This window comes from Crocuta crocuta, unplaced genomic scaffold, assembly GCF_008692635.1.
Source record: "Crocuta crocuta isolate KB4526 unplaced genomic scaffold, BGI_CrCroc_1.0 scaffold253, whole genome shotgun sequence".
NCBI classification, from domain to species: Eukaryota; Metazoa; Chordata; class Mammalia; order Carnivora; family Hyaenidae; genus Crocuta; species Crocuta crocuta.
Genome location: NW_027529451.1, coordinates 3,040,111 through 3,059,061, shown reverse-complemented (window position 1 = coordinate 3,059,061; position 18,951 = coordinate 3,040,111). Strand labels below are relative to the sequence as shown.

Below are 18,951 nucleotides of genomic sequence, written 5' to 3'. Positions count from 1 at the left end.
TCGTGCATGGCGGCAGCCGCGTTGGGCAGCTCCTCGGGCTCTGCGTCCCCAGCTGTGGCCGAGCTGTGCCAGAACACGCCGGAGACCTTTCTGGAGGCCTCCAAGCTGTTGCTCACTTACGCGGACAACATCCTCAGGTGCGGGGCTGCGTGGTGGGACGGGGCGCCGGGGCGGGCGGTGAGGGGCGCCTGCTTGGCGCAGGTTTGGGGGCGCCGGGCCGGGGCCCCGAAGGGCGGCGAGGCCAGGAAGGACCGGGGGCCTGAGCCTGGCTCCGACTCCGTGTCGGAGCCCGCTGGCCAAGGGCCTGGAGACCTGGCCAGGCCACTGTGTCCAGAGGAGAGTAAGTTTCTTTTGCAGTTGGGACTTGGCACCTGATGTCGGGGTGCCCGGGTGTGAACTGGAGGTGGTGCGCTACGAACTGGAGGTGGGGCGGGTAGCGCAGGGCGGAGGGAAGTGAGAAGGCGTGCCCGGATCGAGTTGTTTAACTGTCAGCACAGGTAACAGCGTCTCATCCGCGCTGCGTGGGTTTCACCCTAGTGCCTTAAATTGCCACAGGCTTATGAGAAGTTAGTCTCCGACAAAATCCCCGCCCCCCAACATTTTGGGAATATTTTAATATTAAAGCATAATGCTAGCCGAAAGGGTGGAGTTTTTACATTTTTTTATGGTCTTTTCCTGTCCACTTTTGTTGATTGACATAGTAATCATGTTACTTTAAAGTTACAATATTTGTATTATACTTGTAGTCTACTTTTCAACATGATCTTTTAAATGAGAATTAGTGAAGATTACCTTGGCAACTAACCTAACTAGTTTCATCTTCGTACTGAAGTACACTTGTAGATCGATCCTTAAGGGACCCTTACAGATTTGGGGAATTGGGAGGCAAGTTTGATTATTCATTGTGAATCGTTATCAGTTCGTAGATCAATTCATGTAGTGTCTTGAGGAATGTGATGTCTGGGGGAGGGAAATAGGACCGAGGTTAAAGTGGTTCTACGTGCAGATACTCGAGTGGTGTTGCTTCATTTATCAGATCACCGTGATTACTGTCTAGGCGCTCCCTCCCACCTCACCCCCTGGTGCACATGTTCTGCTGAGTGGTGGGTATATCGGCATGAAGTCTAAAAGGAAATTCTTCTTAGTTTGAAGGTTATAGATTTGATGTGACCCAGTCTTAGAGACCTTAGTTACAAGTGTAGTGTTTTAACCCATGGCAGTTCATTGTTCATGGCAATATATTGTTTATATAGGTAACATTAAGGATTTTAAAAGTAAATTGAAGGGAAAATGAGCCTTTATTATTTGCCAAATGCTATAAGGGATACAGCATGGGTAGTGTCCACAGCTACACAATTGTGACCTATGTGGGGGACTGCCTTTCTCCTCTGTGACACCTTCCTCAGCTCACCTCTCCCCTGTGAGGTCTAACCACTCTTCAAAGCATGAGGATGCCAGTGGAATCTGCATGAATGAACTCATAAACTAAGTCCTCCAGATTTTTTCAGCCAGGACCTCCAACCTGGAAAGCCATCAAACTAAATCCCATTATTCAGAAAAAGGAAGTGGCCTTATAATAGGATTCACTTCTGCTTTTAATCTAGTGAAACCCAGAATGCTAAGACCAAGATGTGTTGAGGAAGGAAAACTTATGTATGCAAATAATAACTTGGCGTAATCACCACTGTGAATATTTATCAAACTCCTAGAAGAAGCTTGGCATGCTGTCAGTTCATATTACAGTTTTTACTCTGGCTTATGTTTCTGATCTTAAAAAGTTTTATCTAGAAAGGGAATTCGAGGTCGGAACTGATCGTTGGAAATGGTATGAAAAACTACCCTGTTTAGTTTAAGCACAGGCACACTTTGTTTTATTGTGCTTCATTTTATTGTGCTTTACAAATAACTGTGTTTTTCACAAATTCAGGGTTTATGGTGTTGAGCAAGTCTGTCAGTGCCGTCTTTCCAATAGCATTTCCTCACTTTGTATCTTTGGGTTACATTTTGCTAATTGTAGTATTTCAGACTTTTTCATCATTTGTTACGGTGATCTGTGATCAATGAGTTCTTTAATTTTTTTAAGTTTATTTATTTTGAGAGAGCGAGCAAGCAAGCAAGGGAGAGGCAGAGAGAAAGAGAGAATGAGAGAGAGAGAATGAGAATCCTTAGCAGGCTCCACACTATCAGAGCAGAGCCTGGTGCGGGGCTTGTACTCATGAACTATGAGATCATGAGACCTGGGCTGAAACAGAAAGTTGGATGCTTAATGAACTGAGCACCCAGGAGCCCTGAGTGCTTTTATTTAATTGAAATATAGTTAACACAGAATGTTACATTAGTTTCAGTAGTACATCATAGGGATTCCCCAAGTTTGTACATTATGCTATGCTCCCAAGTGTAGCAACCATCTGTCATCATACAAAGCTATTATAAAGCTGTATTAACACAGCCATTGACTGTGGGGCTCAAACTCACAAGCCCGAGATCGAGTCACGTGCTGTTCTGACTGAGCCAGCCAGGTGCCCCCTGCTGCCGTGACTTCTTTATTCCATAACCCGAAGCCTGTATCTCCCACTCTCCTTCACCCACTTTGCCCATCCCACACTCCCCCCCCCCACACAACCATCATTTGTTCTCCGTATTTATGTGTTTGTTTCTGTTTTTTCGTTGGTTTTGCTTTTTTAGATCCAAGTTGTCACATGGCAAGATCTTAATTCTTTTTTATGGCTGAGTAATATTTCCATTGTGTGTGTGTGTGTTGTGTGTGTATGTACATGCGCACATGTGTATGCGTGTGTATACCATATCTTCTTTATCCTGTGATCAGTGATCATTGATGTTACTATTGTAATTTTGGTGGGTGCACCAACTGTACCTACATCAGATGGCAAGCTTAATGTGTGTGTTCTGATTGCTCCACCCATTGGCCCTTCTGTCCCCTCTCCTTTCGTAGGCTTCCCTGTTTCCTGAGACACAATAATAAGTGAAATTAGACTCGTTAATAACCCTGTAATGGCCTAAATGTTCAAGTGAAAGGAAGGGATATACATCTCTCACTTTAAATCAAAAGCTAGAAGTGATTCAGTTTAGTGAGGAAGCTGTGTCAAAATCCAAGCTAGGCCGAAAGTTAGGCCTAATTGTACCAAAAAGCCAAGTTGCAAATGTAAAGGAAACGTTCTTGAAGGAGATTAAAAGTACCATTCAAGTAAACATACAAATGATGAGAAAGCAAAACAGCCTTTTTGCTGCTAATAGAGGACGTTTTAATGGTCTAGATAGAAGATCAAGACAGCTATAACATTCCCTTAAAAACCAAAGCCTAATCCAGAGCAAGGTCTTAAATCTTCAGTTCTCTGAAGGCTGAGAGAGGTGATGAAGTTGAAGAAGAAAAGTTTCAGGCTAGCAGAGGTTGGTTCATGAGGTTAAAGGAAGGAAGTTGTTTCTATAACACAAAAGTGTAAGGTGAAGCAGCAAATGATGAAAAGTTGCGGAGAGTTATCCAGAACTATCTAATATAATTCATGAAGATGGCTATAGTAAACAACAGATTTTTCAACATAGACAAAACAGCTTTCTATTGGAAGAAAATGTCGTCTAGGACTTCATAGCTAGAAAGAAGTCGATGTCTGGCTTCAAAGGACAAGTTGACTCTCTTGTTAGGGGCTAACACAGCTGGTGATTTTAAATTGAAGCCAATGCTTATTAACATTTCTGAAAATTCTCAGTGGAAAAACAAAGCCTGGATGAGAGCACATCTCTTTACTATGTGATTTATTGAATATTTAAGGCCACGGTTGAAACCTCAGAAAAAAAGATTCCTTTCAAAATACCATTGCTCAGTGACAATGCACCTGGTCACCCAAGAGCCCCGATAGAAATGCACAGTGCCGTAATGTTGTTTTCATACCTGCTAACATCTCTTCTGCAGCCCATGGATCAAGGAGTCGTTACATCTCTTCTGCAGCCCATGGATCAAGGAGTCGTTTTGACTTTCAAATTGTTTTATTGTAACAACTACATTTTGTAAAGCCGTAGCTGCAGTAGATCATGATTCCTCTGATGGATCTGGGCAAAGTTGAAAACCTGGAAAGGATTCACCATTCAAGATGCAATTAACATTTGAAGGAGGTCAAAATGTCAACTTTAATAGGAGTTTGGCAGAAGTTGATTTCAACCCTCATGGATATTTTGAGGGATTCAAGACCTCAGTGGAGAAAATAGCTGCAGATATAGTGGAAATAGCAAGAGAATTAGAAGTAGAGCCTGAAGATGTAGCTGCAATCTCATGATAAAACTTTTATGGATAAATGGGGCACCTGGGTGGCTCAGTTGGTTAAGCGGCTGACTCTTGATTTCAGTTCAGGCTGTGATCTCGGGGTTCGTGAGATGGAGCCCTGCGTCAGGCTCTGCACAGACAGTGCAGAACCTGCTTGGAATTCTTTCCCTCTCTCTGCCCCTCCCCTACTCTTTCTCTTTCTCTCAAAATAAATACATAAATAAACTTTAAAAAGAAGACTTTTATGAATGAGCAAAGGAAATGGTTTCTTGAGCTGGAACCTCCTAATGTAGATGCTGTGAAGATTGTTGAAGTGACAACAAAGAATTTAGAATATCAGCAAACTTTGCTGATAAAACAGTGTCGGGTTTGAGGGGATTGACTCTAGTTTTGAAAGATGTTTTATCAAGCAGCAACACATGGTACAGAGAAATTATTCATGAAAGGAAGAGTCTATGGATGTGGTAAACTTCATTGTCTCATTTTAAGAAATTGCCACAGCTCCATCAGTACTTAGCATCCATCAACATCGAGGCAAACCTTCCAGCATCAAAAAGACTCCAACTATAGAAAGTTCATATGATAACATTTTTTAGCAATAAAGTATTATTTAATTAAGGTATGTACAGTTTTTTAAACATAATGCTACTACACATATAATAGAGTACAACGTAGTATAAACATAACTTTTATATGCAGTGGGAAGTTTTAAGAATTCATTTGACTTGGTTTACTGCAATTTTCACTGTACTACACCGGTCTAGATCCAAACCTATAATATCTCTGGGATACGCATGTAATAGTATTAATCCCTGCTCTCATTTTCTTTGAATTAAAACTCCTTTATGCTTCAGGAAGTTAAAAAACATTCTGTCTTCCATTTCTAAGTCCTTGACTTTGTTAACTTCTTAATAGAAAATATACTGATCTCTTCTTCAGAGATTTCTAATCTAGGTTACTCTAACTACATTACATTACACATCTGCTTGTCTCACTTATTTGAGAGTGGAGAAAACCAAAGTCTTCTGTTCCTTTTGCTGTTTGCGGAAGCCCATTAGTGTTAGAGATAAGAGACTGGGTCAGGGTTGTTGTCTTTATATCTTATTCCTGCCTCAGTGTTTGACGTAGTGTTTTATGAAACAAGTGCTGAAAGAGAATTTCATTAGTAGTTGTTTTTTGTTTGTTTAATTTTTTATAAACAGCAGTACTTGTCACTACACTCAAGTGAAGATAATAGTTTTGGTTACATTTCACATTTCTGCTTCAGGTGATGTTAACTTGTCCCCCAACTAAGAGTCATAAAGTTAATGAAATTACAGAATAAAATATAAGCTAATTTGCTTGCACAATATGCCATGGGCTTGAACCTTTTACTTTTTTTTCAGTTCACTGACTTCTAGATAAAGATGAGCTGTACTCAATATCTGTTTCTCAAACTCTGTAATAGTTTGGCTAGCATTCCACATGTGTTCCTGAGATAATTTGCTCCATTTATTCTCTAAAAAATATGTTTGATGTTCTACTAATTTTCTTTGCAAACTGCACACGGTTATTGGTTACAAATTAAACTGCCTGTGATTGAGAAGGGCCAAGAATGGAAAGTGGTTTATTCTTTCCATGAAAATAAATATGTTTAGGAGAAAGACACTAGTATGGAAAACAGCCACAGTGTAAAATCTAGAGAACAATTAATTGCAAGACAGTGTTCAAGGAGTTACATGTTTATGTCTGGAGATAGCAGGGGGACCTAGTGTGGAAGAGTTTTGAGAACAGAGGTTTGGTAAGATGAGACAGGTTGATGGAATAGCAGAGAACATGTATTTGATGTGAGACAGGAGAAAGTGATTGTACTTTATAGAGTCAAAGAGAAACATAGTGAAGGAGTTTAATGTAGAATAATGATGTAAGAGGACACAAGGAATGGGTTTCACTTGTGAAAGCTAGTACAGTACTCATAAGCATGAGTGGGGAGAGAATGGAGAGAGAACTGTTGGAGGCAGGGATTGGTAGTTCTTGATGACTGAATGTGAGGAATAGAACTGGTAATGGAAGGAGACAAAATAACCCAAATAACTTCAGATTTCTAATCTAGGTTACTATTGACAACTGGAGAAATCTAAAGAGGGTGGTTAACTGAGGATTGGTGAGTTTGTTGGTGTATTGTATGGTGAAGAGTCTATAAACTTTGTAATTAGACCAGTGTTTTTAAATCCCAGTCAACCATTTCCTAAGAGAGTGGTTATAGGCAATTTATGTAAAGTCTCTGGACTTAAGTTTCCTCATTTTTTTTTTTTTGGTTTCCTCATTTTTAAGAGGAAAGAAAAAAATGCTTTATAGGATTATTGCAAAAGAGAAATAAAGGCATATATGTTTTTTGTTACCATTCTTCAATTTTTCACCCTGAACAAGCCACATTATGTGTATATTTACCTTATTGTCAGCTGCATAGAATGGTAGACGGCCAGAGAAGGCAGATAGATGTTTTTGAAAAATATACATGTATAGGGGCACCTGGGTGGCTCAGTGGGTTAAGCGTCCGACTTCGGCTCAGGTCATGATCTCACAGTTTGTGAGTTCGAGCCCCACATTGGGCTCTGTGCTGACAGCTCAGAGCCTGGGGCCTGCTTTGGATTCTCTGTTCCCCTCTTCTCTGCCCTTCCCTCATTTGTGTGTGTGCATGCCTAACCTCCCTCTCTCTCCCTCTCTCTATCAAAAATAAACATTAAAAATTTTTTTAAACAAAATTTACATATATCCCAGAATTATTATTTTGATTTACAAAAGGACTAGAAATATTTTTTAAATGGCCTACAAACCAACTGTTGTGATTAGTAATAAAAATACAAGATTATAGGATCTCTAAAATACTGAGTTTCCATTTATGTAAACCATTTCTGTGATTATTCATTCTAAAGAAGAAGAGGGCTAGTAAATGGTCAGCTATGTTTAATTCTCAGCATTTCTGAAGTTCTAAAATAGAAGCATTTAAGTTTTTCTTTTTTCTGAGTCTGTGACCTCAGTGGGAAGCTTATTGTTAACATGTCTTAAGATCCTAAATATATGCTAGATAGGTGAAAAGCATGACTTTTATCTACCATTCAGTTGTAAAAATAAAGACTAATATTCTACAGATTAAACAATTTTGTAGACACGTGGGGATAAGACAACTAGGAAGATACCGAAATATGTTCAAAGTCACAGTGAATGAAGTGCATGAAATTTTGTTGCCCTCTCAAGGCCCTGTTCATTCCTCCAACAGCATCCAGAAAAAACTAAGCACCTCGGGTGAATGTGCAAAATTATTGCTAATAAGCAAGGTAAATATTACCAGTTGCAGAAATAGTTGAGTCAGCAGAGGCAGAAAAAACACATTGAAAAATTATAGCAAAAAATATTTGAGGAAAGTCTGCAGATTAATTAATGGAAGAAGATGATGAAGCAAAAATGAAGTGATCCTTAGGGGTATTTTAGACACTGCAAGATAAGGAGAGTACTAATGAGTTCAAGGATAGTGGATGTACTGTGATGATGCTGTAAAGCCAGAGGTTTGGAAAGGGTCTGTGTGGTACTTTTCCAAGGGTAGGAAATAGGACCTTATGGATTTGAGGCCTAATGGCTTTGTGGCCAAGTTCTCTAAGCCTTTGAGGGCTTCAGGATGAACTTTTGGCACCATTTTATGCTCAAGACTATGGCTGGTGCGCTCAACATATTGTAAAAGAGATAGACAGGATTTGGGTAACTGGACATTACTGTTGGGTTTTTTGTTTGTTTTTGTTTGCATTATGTTTTTAGTGAGAAAAATACATAAATGGTATGTGAGGCCCATAGATGTAAAAAGATGGGAAATAGACTATAGCAGAAAAGCTGTATCAACAGTTATTTTGAAAACTGTATCAAAATACATGTATCACAATACTTACTTTGAAACATGTATCAGATCAACTAATATTTTGTAAGAATTTTTTAAATAGTGGCAAAAGAGGGAAGAAAAACTAGAAAATTAAGGCCAGTGAAAGACTTTGATCATGTAAAAATCTGGAAGCTATTGGGGAAAAAATAGGTAAAACAAACAATGTTTTGAGGTTGTTACCTCAAGCACCAGTAGGTTTTCTCATAATGATTGTACTGATGTGTTTATAACCTTGTGAAATGTGTTGAATATCATGAAAAGATGCTTCATTTATCTGTAAATAGCCTTGGTAAATGTAGGGTTATTGTATAGTTTAATGGTTTTTTGTTTTAAGTGGTAAGAAAGGGAGGCACACTTATGATGGTGTGGCATAAAAGGCAGAGATGCTAAATATCTTGCTGTGGGCCAGGCAGCCTCCTATGGACAAAGACCTCCAATGTCAATGCCAAGGTTGAGAAACTCATTTAATACACAGAATGAAAGAGCAGAACACACATTTTTTTCTTTGTGTTTCTTCAAATACCTGTGATGCTCAGATGACCCGAGGTGAAGAACAGTGTTTTTGTTTTTAATTTCCAGTCTTTGGTGGACCTATAAATTTTACCTTTTGTAAAATACAATAATTTCATAGCACATCAAATTGTTGTAAAAATTGCTGAGTACTCTCAGTTTCTGCACTTCTCATGAATGAGTAGCAGGGAATTTGTAGATTGGCATCAGTCTGTGGACATTTTGAATAACACTATTTTAGAGCTTTGTCTCTGAATATTCTGTAATAAACTTGTATGATTTTGGAAATTAAGGAAAAGTTTTAAAAAGATTCATGTATTTATGACAATTTGGCAATAGGGGGTTGCTCAATGGAAAACAAATGTGAAATATGTGGAAACTTCCACAATTAAATTAGGATACAAATGATTAATGAGTTAATAGTTGCAAGCATTTGTCGGCCACTCCCATTCCATAGTCCAGGCAGATGGCCTCACTCCTTCCCAGAGATCCCTGACACACCCTCAGAATCCTTCTTAAAATAGTAATGAAAGCCATTCCCATTGGAAGGGAGTTTGTTTCAGATATGAAATCTACTTATCATCCTAAATTATGTTCTAGTGGTCTTGAGTATAATAATTGTGATTATCTTAACCTTGTATTTTTATTCTGATTTTTTTAAATAGCATTTCTGTTTTATCGTTATTAAAAATCTCAAAGCTTTTCATATGCTGGTCTCATCCCATGTATGCTATTCAGAATCTTAATCACCATAAAAAAAATTTGGCTGTGACAAAAATATATCTTGAGCCAAAGCAGAACATAGAGTAAAAACAGTGACTGGTCTAGAGAAGAAAGAAAATCAAGGTGTACTTGGGTTTATATTTTTCAGAAGTAAAATCATGGAGGAACTGTGATACATTTTTATATAGCTTTTTAGTTTCTTTTATTCATTCATTTACAAGTCTCATTTACAAGTCTTTACTAACCACCATGTGTACATCAAGCACCATTCTTGATTGAGATCCATCAGAACAAAATAAGCAAAACCTTCTGCCCCTATGTCTAGAGCATATGTGAATTTTTTTTCTTAGAAACCTAAAAACTCATAAAAGTATATAGCTTTAATAACATAGAATTAAAGTCACATGTATTTCTATTATGGAAGCACTAATATTATCAGCTGTGAAATTAAACAGTAAGCTAGTAGTAAATGTGTATTGAGGTAAGAATCACAAAATCAGACTGTTTTTCCAGACTGTGTTTCCTCTTTCTGTAAAGCTGGGATCTGTACTACCTTGTAACAGTATAGCCAATATAAAGTGTGAAAAGGAGTGCAAAAGCACTGTGCAAAGTATAAAATGTTATATATAATCAAACTTTTTTTATTTAAATCAGAAACCCTAATGATGAAAAATATAGATCTATCCGGATTGGAAACACAGCTTTTTCTACTAGACTCTTACCTGTCAGAGGAGCCGTTGAATGTTTATTTGAAATGGGCTTTGAAGAGGTAAGTATGTTGAAGGGTTTCTTTTCCCCAATTCATGTACAAAGAATTTGTTATAGTGTTGATGGATAATTAAATAAGATAACATTTTTTTAAATTAATTGATCATTTTGGAAATCTCTGCAGCTAGTGTTTTTCATCTATTAGACATTTTAAATGACTTTTAAAGTCACAGTAAATATGCTTTAAAATCACAATAAAATATAACAACTCTCCCTTAATCCTTTAGAACAGAGAGATCAGGTATACAACCCAAAGACCACATTGTGGGTCACTTTAGACTTTAGGCAAAACCCTGCTTTGTGAGCAACCATGAATACGAATAAGGTCTAATAACCACCTGTCTCCGGTAAGAAATGAGAAGAGTAGAGACAAAGCTGCGTTTAGTTACCACTTGTTAAGGGATTTCTTCTGTGATAGAGAAGAATCTCAGTATGCTTTTTTGATTTTAGGTCAAAGTAGAAGTTTGGTGTTTTCATCCTCTGGAATCTGTAGCATAGTTTGTGACACAATGAAAGTAGTTATCAACATCATGAATTTTCTGTGTGTATATATGCCTAACCATTTCTAGTTTATGGAATATTGAAAGAAGTAGAACTGGGTTATGGAAACTTGGTAGTCCACAGCAGGCAGAATTGGCAAGGCTCTAGGAATTGTTAAAGCGATATGCTGAGTTGCCATAAGTACTTTCCTTTCTGCCTCTCTGCTTTTCTCCCCAGATTCTGTTCCAGGCCCTGGAGAGTATAGTTGTGAACTAGGGAAATAGATCCCATCTCACGTGGAGCTCGGATTCTAGTAAGTTAGACAAAAAGTAGACATGAAAGCAAAGATGAGTGCAAAGAAGAAAATAGGGCGTAGAGATATAACACAAAGCAACTATAGAGGCAGGCAGCTATGTATGGATGAGTGGTCAGGGAAGGCCTCTAGGGAGATAATATTTGAGCTGGGACCTAAGTGAAAAGAAGTATTTCAGGTACCTGATGCCCTCAAGTCAGAGTACTCAGATGATTCACATGTCCAAAGCACTGCCAGCAGGAGTAGCTTTGGCACAGAAAGTAGCTGCACAGACAGGCAAGAAGCCAGGGCATGTGTTTTGAGGACTGTGGTAAAGACTTGGATTTCATTCTAAGTGAAATGGGAAACCACAGAAAGTTTTTAGGCGGGGAAGGATATTTAAAAGGTTATTCTAGCTGTTGTAAAGGGAATGTTCTGGATGTTCTGGGATGGGGGCAAGGGGTGAAGTGGGGAGGACCAGTTAGAAAGCGTTTATCAGCCTGAGGGCGAAACAGTAATAGTTTGTATAAGTTCCATGAAGGCAGACCCTTTTGTCTTTTTCTTCCCTGTGTTGCTAGCTCCTAGAATATATTGCTGGTACATTGAGGCACTCAGTAAACATATGTTGGATTAAAGGCTGATAGCAGTGGAGATGGGGGGAAGGTAGAGGCATCCAGAATTCTTTTTTGAAGCAGAGTCTGTAGGACTTGCTGTTGAACCAGATGTGGGGTACACGGGAAAGGGTTGAAGGATACTTTTAGGTTTTGGTTTGAGCACCTATGTGGATGCAAGTACCATTCAGATTGAGAAATCTTGGAGTATAGCAGATATTGGGAGAAAAGACTACCTATCTTTTGGATAACTCTAACTATTATACTGTTAAACATAGCAAGTAAGCAATTGGATATAAGTCTATAACTCGAAAGGAGAGGTTAGGCCGGAAGTATAAATTGTGGTGGTATCTGCTTGTAGTTACTCACAGACATCTGAACATAAAGAATTTAAAAGTGTAGAGGGAAAGTTGAGAACATTGCTGATTTTGTTCAAGGAAGTACAGATTTTTTAGTCGAATGACAGGAAAAGTTAGTAAATGACAACTGGAAACTACTAATTTCTCATTTTTGAGGTGTCACAGATTCTGTGGAGTCATATTTGTCTTTCATTCAACAAATATTTGAGTGCCGGGTGTGATGACCAACCGTCCCAGTTTGCCTGAGGCTGTCCTGGGTTTAGCACTCAAAATCCCACGTCCTAGAAAATCCGTCTCGGGCAGACCCAGAGGTTGGTCACGAGTGCTAGGTAACAAGCTGAGGCCTGCCATAGTATTTGACCCAAATAGAACCACAGTATCAGAAAAGATTTGCATGTTTTGATCAGACTAATTTATCCTTCAAGTTTCTGATTGGCTTTGGCCTTCCCACTCAGGACCCAGCCGAAGTCTGTGTGTTATCGGTGTGACTAAGTTGCAAAAGGAACCAGTGGAACCGCGACTAAACACTACCCTCAGAAAGAAACTTTGTAGGCTCTAAGCTGAAGTAGGACTCTCTCAGACCAATCCCAAGTGTTATATTTTGTATATTAAAAGTCCTGGACACTTTGGGGCCTACTTGCTTTTGAGACTGAATTCTTTGTGAAAAATCTGAGAAAGAGGTTGAGAAAGACTGGGATTCACATGGCTGTGTGACTCATCAGTCTTGCTGAGTGGAGTGGTTCTCACTAGGTGCATAGGAGGTGGGCAGTTTTGGTTGTCATGGTGACTGGACTATATAAGCAGCATTTAGTGGGCAGGAAGGGGGCAGCTTTGCTTAACATTTGGCAGGGAGAGTTGTCTTAGCAAAAATATGTTAAGAAATATGGATTTTGTTAAATACCAGAATTCTCATTGATAAAATGTTATTGGATCTAGTGCAAAGCCTGTAATTTTGTCCTTTCGTGAAAATACACTGCCGTTGATTACACTTTTTGGTACAGACACTTTGGCTGTGATCATACATTCTTTTGGGAATGGTCCTGAAAAGTTGGAAGGGAAGATAGCATCTCTGTCTTTTTGGGCCCTCTCTGAGGTGTGGACTGAACATGGAACCAGAAACCTATTATACTGTATTTCCACCTCTCTCTGCAGTGTCTTCTACCTTTCTCAGTGCTGCTCCACTGACAGTATGAAATGGAAAACCTCCGTATTTGGTTTTGAATTAGGTGTCTGGTTTCTCTTCCCAGACCTCATCAGAGATGTGAGATTCTGATGTTGGAAATTTATTGTGATCCAATTTGTGCTAATCATATATGTAATCATCACAGAATAAAAATACTCTCTTTTGTTCAACGCTTCCAACTCTTAGTACAAGCTTGTGGTTATTGGTCTCTATTCAATCTGAGATGACTCAATTATAGCATAACAATTAAGATTTTTTAAGTTTGAATCCCACTCCACCAATTGTTCTGTAGCAGCAGGCAGGTTATTTAACTTTTCTGAGTCTTCATATTTCCATATAAAGAGTAGGGATAAATGTAATACCTACCTTGCAGGGTGGTTGTGAGAATTACTTGAGATAACATATGTAAAATGCCTAGTCCAGCACCCAGAACACATAAACACAATAAATGATTGTTTTGTTTTTACAAACAAACAATTACTGTTATGAGTAACGAATATATAGAGTTTATTGGCCTCTTCTGGCTTTTTAAAAGGGATTCATATGGAATTAATTTTCATGTCATTAATGAGAAATGTCTTGGTCAGTTGATTCTCATAGGTCTGCCAGCACCGGGGAAATAAGATCATTCTCAGTTACGGAGTTTAACTGAAACGCTCACAATCTTCAAGTCTTACTACTACACGTTAACAACTGTTTTATCTCCTATGTAGTTGGCGGAATTACTGTTTTAACACTGTTGCTTCTCAGCGCCTTAAAATTTAATTGAATATATTTTCACTTAAACTTTTTTTCTTGTTTGTAATTTTCTGTTTTACATTGTGGGCTTTGTTGTAATGTTTATTGTATCTTAAAGCACTCTGATTATATTGTGAGTATTCATTAAATGAGTCAGTACTTGAAGAATGGGACTTTTATGGTTTGATTGTTTTGTTTGGACCACCTTTGTATTTACTGCTAACAATTCATAATTTTGAATTGACCATCAGGGCATACTTTTTGTTTTCTTGGAAAAATTAGTGGATCCTTTATACAGACAGCTGGTCATATAGCTTTCTTTAAAGTCTTTGGGTTTAGGAGATTCATAACTTCTTGGTTGACCCTTGATCCTTTTGTATGGCTGCATCTCTAGGAACTATTGTTACTTCATAGGGACTTTCACAGAGAATAGTAGTGATAGATCTACTGGAGAGAAGATAGGAATGTACGTTTTTGTAATTCTTACAAGACTTTGTGACTTACTATTCCTTAAAGAAAATACTTTCCTAAAGGCCTTTGAATCAACCAAATAAGCTAAGCATTATATGCTAAGAAAGAGACCAATTTTCTTAATTTCTTAGTTTACATATAGGCATTTTTACCTTTGACTTTTTTTTTAAAGAAGTGCTATCATGGTAGAAAAATACAATGATGGTTAATATCTGAGGTATTCTATAGTATTGGTTTCATTTTATAGATCTATATATAAAGGACTGTCAGTATAAAGCCAAAGTTAAAATTTTTCCCGTTTTTATAAATTCCAGGGAGAAACACATCTCATCTTTCCTAAAAAAGCTTCAGTGGAGCAGCTGCAAAAAATTCGTGACCTGATTGCCCTGGAAAGAAGTAGCAGATTGGGTGGATCAAATAAGACTCACAGAGTAGAATTATCTCAGCAACCTGCACCCGGTCCCCAGCTTCCTACAACACAGTCTTCAAATCCGAACGGGTTAACCCAGCTTGCAGGGAGCAGTGAAGGGCCGTCACCCAACCCACCGTCTGCTCCAGGGGTAATGTCAGAATTAAACCTTTCTTACCCAGTTCAGAGTATTGAAACAGCAAAAGCTTTGAAACATGTTGGGAGTTATTCCTGAATATATGCCCTCCGTATTTTTGGTTCTTAGAATTCTAATATATCAGATTTCCTTAGCTCTTTAAAAAATTGTCATTTTGTAACAAGTTGGGAAAATAACCATCTTTTTTTGTACTTTTTAATCTTAACTTTCAGTTTATTACTTTTTAGGCATTTCATCATCACATAAATGTACCCATTGCCTTGGTACTTAAAACAGTTCTATAAATTAGTATATGTCTTTAAAGCAAAATAACAGACTTGCTGGACAGTGGCAGTCATCGGAGACTTCCTCTACTGCATCGACACTTCTGATCTAAATTTTACTAGCTGTCATTCATTCTGGGGATTATTCATTCCAATAACCAAACCCGTTCAACCCCTCAGTTTAGTAAAAGAAATGAGCTTCTTTAAGTTTAAAGTAAATAATAATGTGTTAACTTATTAAGAGTGGTGCTACCAGATTAGTGAAGTTGAGTTAGCAGCATACACAGATACATACTTCTGTAGAACTGATATCAAACTTGGGATCTCTTATAGGCATCCCTGGTACACTTACTTTGCTGATCTCATTTAACAGGAAACTATCCTGTTTATAAAAATCCCTTTTGATAGAAGTCCTTAAGTTTTCCTCTGAATTTTCACACACAGAAAAACTTCGTGATTTTGTTTTCTATAGTAATTTTATTAGTAGCCAGCTTCAGCTCGTACCCTCTTGTTTTGATTTTGGTAAAACATCTTGTCATTGTCCTCCATAAAGTAGAACCTCTATTTAGAGTCCATTATTAAATCTACCCTTAATCTCCTGTTGACTAATTCCCTGGTAGTCAAATGATGGTGGTCATTTCTTTGTTATGCTGACAAGACCCTAACCTTGTCTTTAAAAAATAAAGAATAAAGGTGGTAAGCGGTAAGGGCTGTCAGGGGAATGGATAGAGAGTTACTGTCCTTTCATAGAATTCTTGCTGAGTGGTTTCTAAATTTTTGTGTGTATGCGTGTAAGACTAACTTCTCTAAAACAGATTTGTGCTTCAGTGTATTAAATTAACCTTGAAGTCTTTAAAATATTTTCTCCTCTCATTAACTTCACAGCTAATGTTTATTATTNGAGGCACTGGGGTGGGCGGGAGGGGTGGGGAGTCAGAGAGAGAGGAAGAGAGAGAATCCCAAGCAGGCTCTGACAGCGGGGTTTGATTTCAGGAACCATGAGATCATGCCCTGAGCCCAAATCAAGAGTCAGATGCTTAACTGACTGAGCCACCCAGTCGTCCTTACAGCTAATATTTATTTACAGTAATAATAAATACAACTAGTATTTGTGAATACTTTCAAGAAACTGGTACTGGATATGTTAGATCAACTAATAATAATAATACTGAGTGGCAGTGGACTTTCCATGAGATAGCATACGTGTTAACTTTGTTAACTATAAAGGTTTGCGCTTGGTAATAATTATTCTTAAAAAGTATCTGAGCTGCTCCATTAAGTACAAAATTATCACAGAGTAACAGTAAATGTGACTACTTAACTCTAATGTGACAGGATAGTAACTCTAATCAGTCTATTCTTTGGAACAGTGGTTTCCACTCTTTTTTGATGGCACATCTTAACAGTAATACAGCGTTGAGTACCTAACCTGGTACTCATTTATTTCCTTATAAATGATGTACTTGTAATATGTTGTGTGCCTTATAAGACAATTATGTAAAGAAGGTGAAACAAAAAGTAAATTAAGAGGCACTCAGTGGATTCCTTTGTGCTCCTCTCATGAGCTGTGTGTTCCATCTCAGAATGCCTGAGGTCGTCTTCAGTTTGGCAGTTAAGGTTGATACGGAAGCTCATTTCACTTTATTTTTTAGCACCATTTCTTATGTTTTCTAATCATAGTGTTAAAATGTATGTTTTAAGGTTCCTCCATCTTTTGTTGAATCTCAGTGTTACGGTTTAAAATGCACAGTAGTAACCAGTTTTACAAAAAAGCATAATACGTGAAAACATTTTATTTTACAAAATAGCTATTTCCTAGACTAAGTACTATTTTGTTAGTGTTTTGGCTCAGGAAATCCATTTATATTTTCCACTCTTCTGTAACCTCTTTCCTTTTTTTGATTCGTAACCTTGCAATTCAGATATACTTTGAGGTCTTTAAAACTCTGTAATCACCAGAAAGCCACTGGATACTGTACTAAAAACAAAATGTCATTTTATTGACAAAACAAATGTAGAATTTAGAAGGAAATAAACTTTCGTAAAGGCCTATCCTTTCAGTAGGCAGTCTGTTACTGACTTATTTCTCTAGTCCTTGGAACACAGTAACATATTTTGAGTTCCTTAAGGGAATTGGGAGAAATTAGAATGAATCTTGTTTTTTATTGCCAAGTCTTGGTTATCACGGATCACTGGAATACATAGTCTAAAAAAGTGGGGCACCTGGGTGGCTAAGTAAGTTTAAGAGTCCAACTTCAGTTTGGGTCAATATCTCATGGTTTGTGAGTTTGAGCCCCGTGTCGGGCCCTGTGCTGACAGCTCAGAGCCTGGAGCCTACTCTGGATTCTGTGCCTCCCTCTTTCTGCCTTCCCCTGCTTATGTACTTGCTCGCTCTCTCTCGCTGTCGCTCACTCTCTGTCTGTCTGTCTGTCTCCTTTCTCTTTCAAAAATAAACATTAAAACATTTTTAAGTATTTTGTTATTTAAGCATCCATCACCACTACTTGTTATACTACAGAATTTGACAATTAGGTTTTCCTGCCTTGCCCCTCTTGAGTGGACATACTAATTGCTAATTAGAATAGACCAAACTCAAGCAGCAAGAGAAAGATTTAACATGGGTATAAAGTAGACAAATCCTGAGCACTGATGCACTCATGACTGTTAAAATATTCCTTTAGTTAAAACTACATCAGGTAAAATTATGAATTATAAAACAAGGTGATAGTCACTGATATTGAAGTTTGCCCATAAGCTTTTCCTTTAAACTGTAAGTACTGGCATATATTGGTACTAAATAAAAGCTGATGGTTGCTAGAAATTTCTCTTGCTGCTTTTTCTGGATATCTTATGTAAATGAATTACACAGTATGTGGTTTTTTGCTTCTGGCTTCTTTCACTTTCATGTTTTTGGAGCTTATTCATATCGTAGGATGTATCAGTATCTTATTCCTTTTTATTGCTGGATAGTACTCCCTGTTGGATGTTTGCGTTGTTTTCCCATCTCTGCCAATTGTGAATAATGCTGCTTTGAACATTCACATCCGAGGCTCGGTGTGGACATGTTTTCATTTCTCTTGGGTAGATTCCTAGAAGTGGAACCACTAGGTTGCATGGTAAGTTTATGTTTAATGTTTTAAGAAATTGCCAAGCTGTTTTCTAAAGTTGCTGCGCCATTGTTCATTCTCACCAGCAGTGTGTGAATGTTACATTTCTCAGTATTCTCACTGACACTTGTTATGGCAATTTTAGTGGATGTTAGGTAGTATCTCATTGTGACTTTAATTTGCATTTCCCTAATGATTCAATTGACTTTTACATTTGCTGGTTCTGCCTGCTGAGTGTCTAGTGTTCCTATAGGACTTAGTTTCCTGATAGCCCTTTATATATTTTTATACCCTTTGCTTTCCAAAAGTAGTTTTGAAATAGCAAAGATAGTTTTTCAAAGACCTAGAACCTTAGAATGTTAAAATCATTATATTTCCAATTTTGTGACTTTATCTAGGTTGAAACCATGATTCTGAAGTATGATTTGGTTAAAATAGTCTTCAGCAGTTATTATACAGCTAGTTTATGATGCATACTTATATTTGGCATATGCCTACTTTTTTTTAAATGTATGTGGAATCGTTAAAGGACTTTTCATTAACTCCAACCATTCTAGAAATTATTGCCCATTGTGTGTATGTGGGTATACATTTAATTATTTAGAAGAATTACCATTTGAGGGGCACCTGGGTGGCTAAGTCAGTAAAACCTCTGACTTTGGCTCAGGTAATGATCTCAAGGTTTATGAGTTTG

At 37.9% G+C, this 18,951-nt stretch overlaps 2 protein-coding genes across 4 annotated transcripts in view; one reads left to right on the top strand and one right to left on the bottom strand.

Moving 5' to 3' along the window:
- OXSM (3-oxoacyl-ACP synthase, mitochondrial) overlaps positions 1 to 384 on the bottom strand; it is a 10,435-nt gene extending 10,051 nt beyond the window's left edge. For both annotated transcript variants that reach the window (XM_077760729.1, XM_077760730.1), the window contains exon 1: positions 121 to 384. The gene's annotated coding sequence lies outside the window, so the exon portion shown is untranslated. The remainder of the gene's footprint in view (positions 1 to 120) is intronic.
- The window catches only part of NGLY1 (N-glycanase 1), a 57,207-nt gene continuing 38,262 nt past the window's right edge, over positions 7 to 18,951 (top strand). For both annotated transcript variants that reach the window (XM_077760726.1, XM_077760727.1), the window contains exons 1-3: positions 7 to 137; positions 10,074 to 10,188; positions 14,636 to 14,881. In XM_077760726.1, coding sequence (XP_077616852.1) covers positions 7 to 137; positions 10,074 to 10,188; positions 14,636 to 14,881 — 492 coding nt within the window. The remainder of the gene's footprint in view (positions 138 to 10,073; positions 10,189 to 14,635; positions 14,882 to 18,951) is intronic.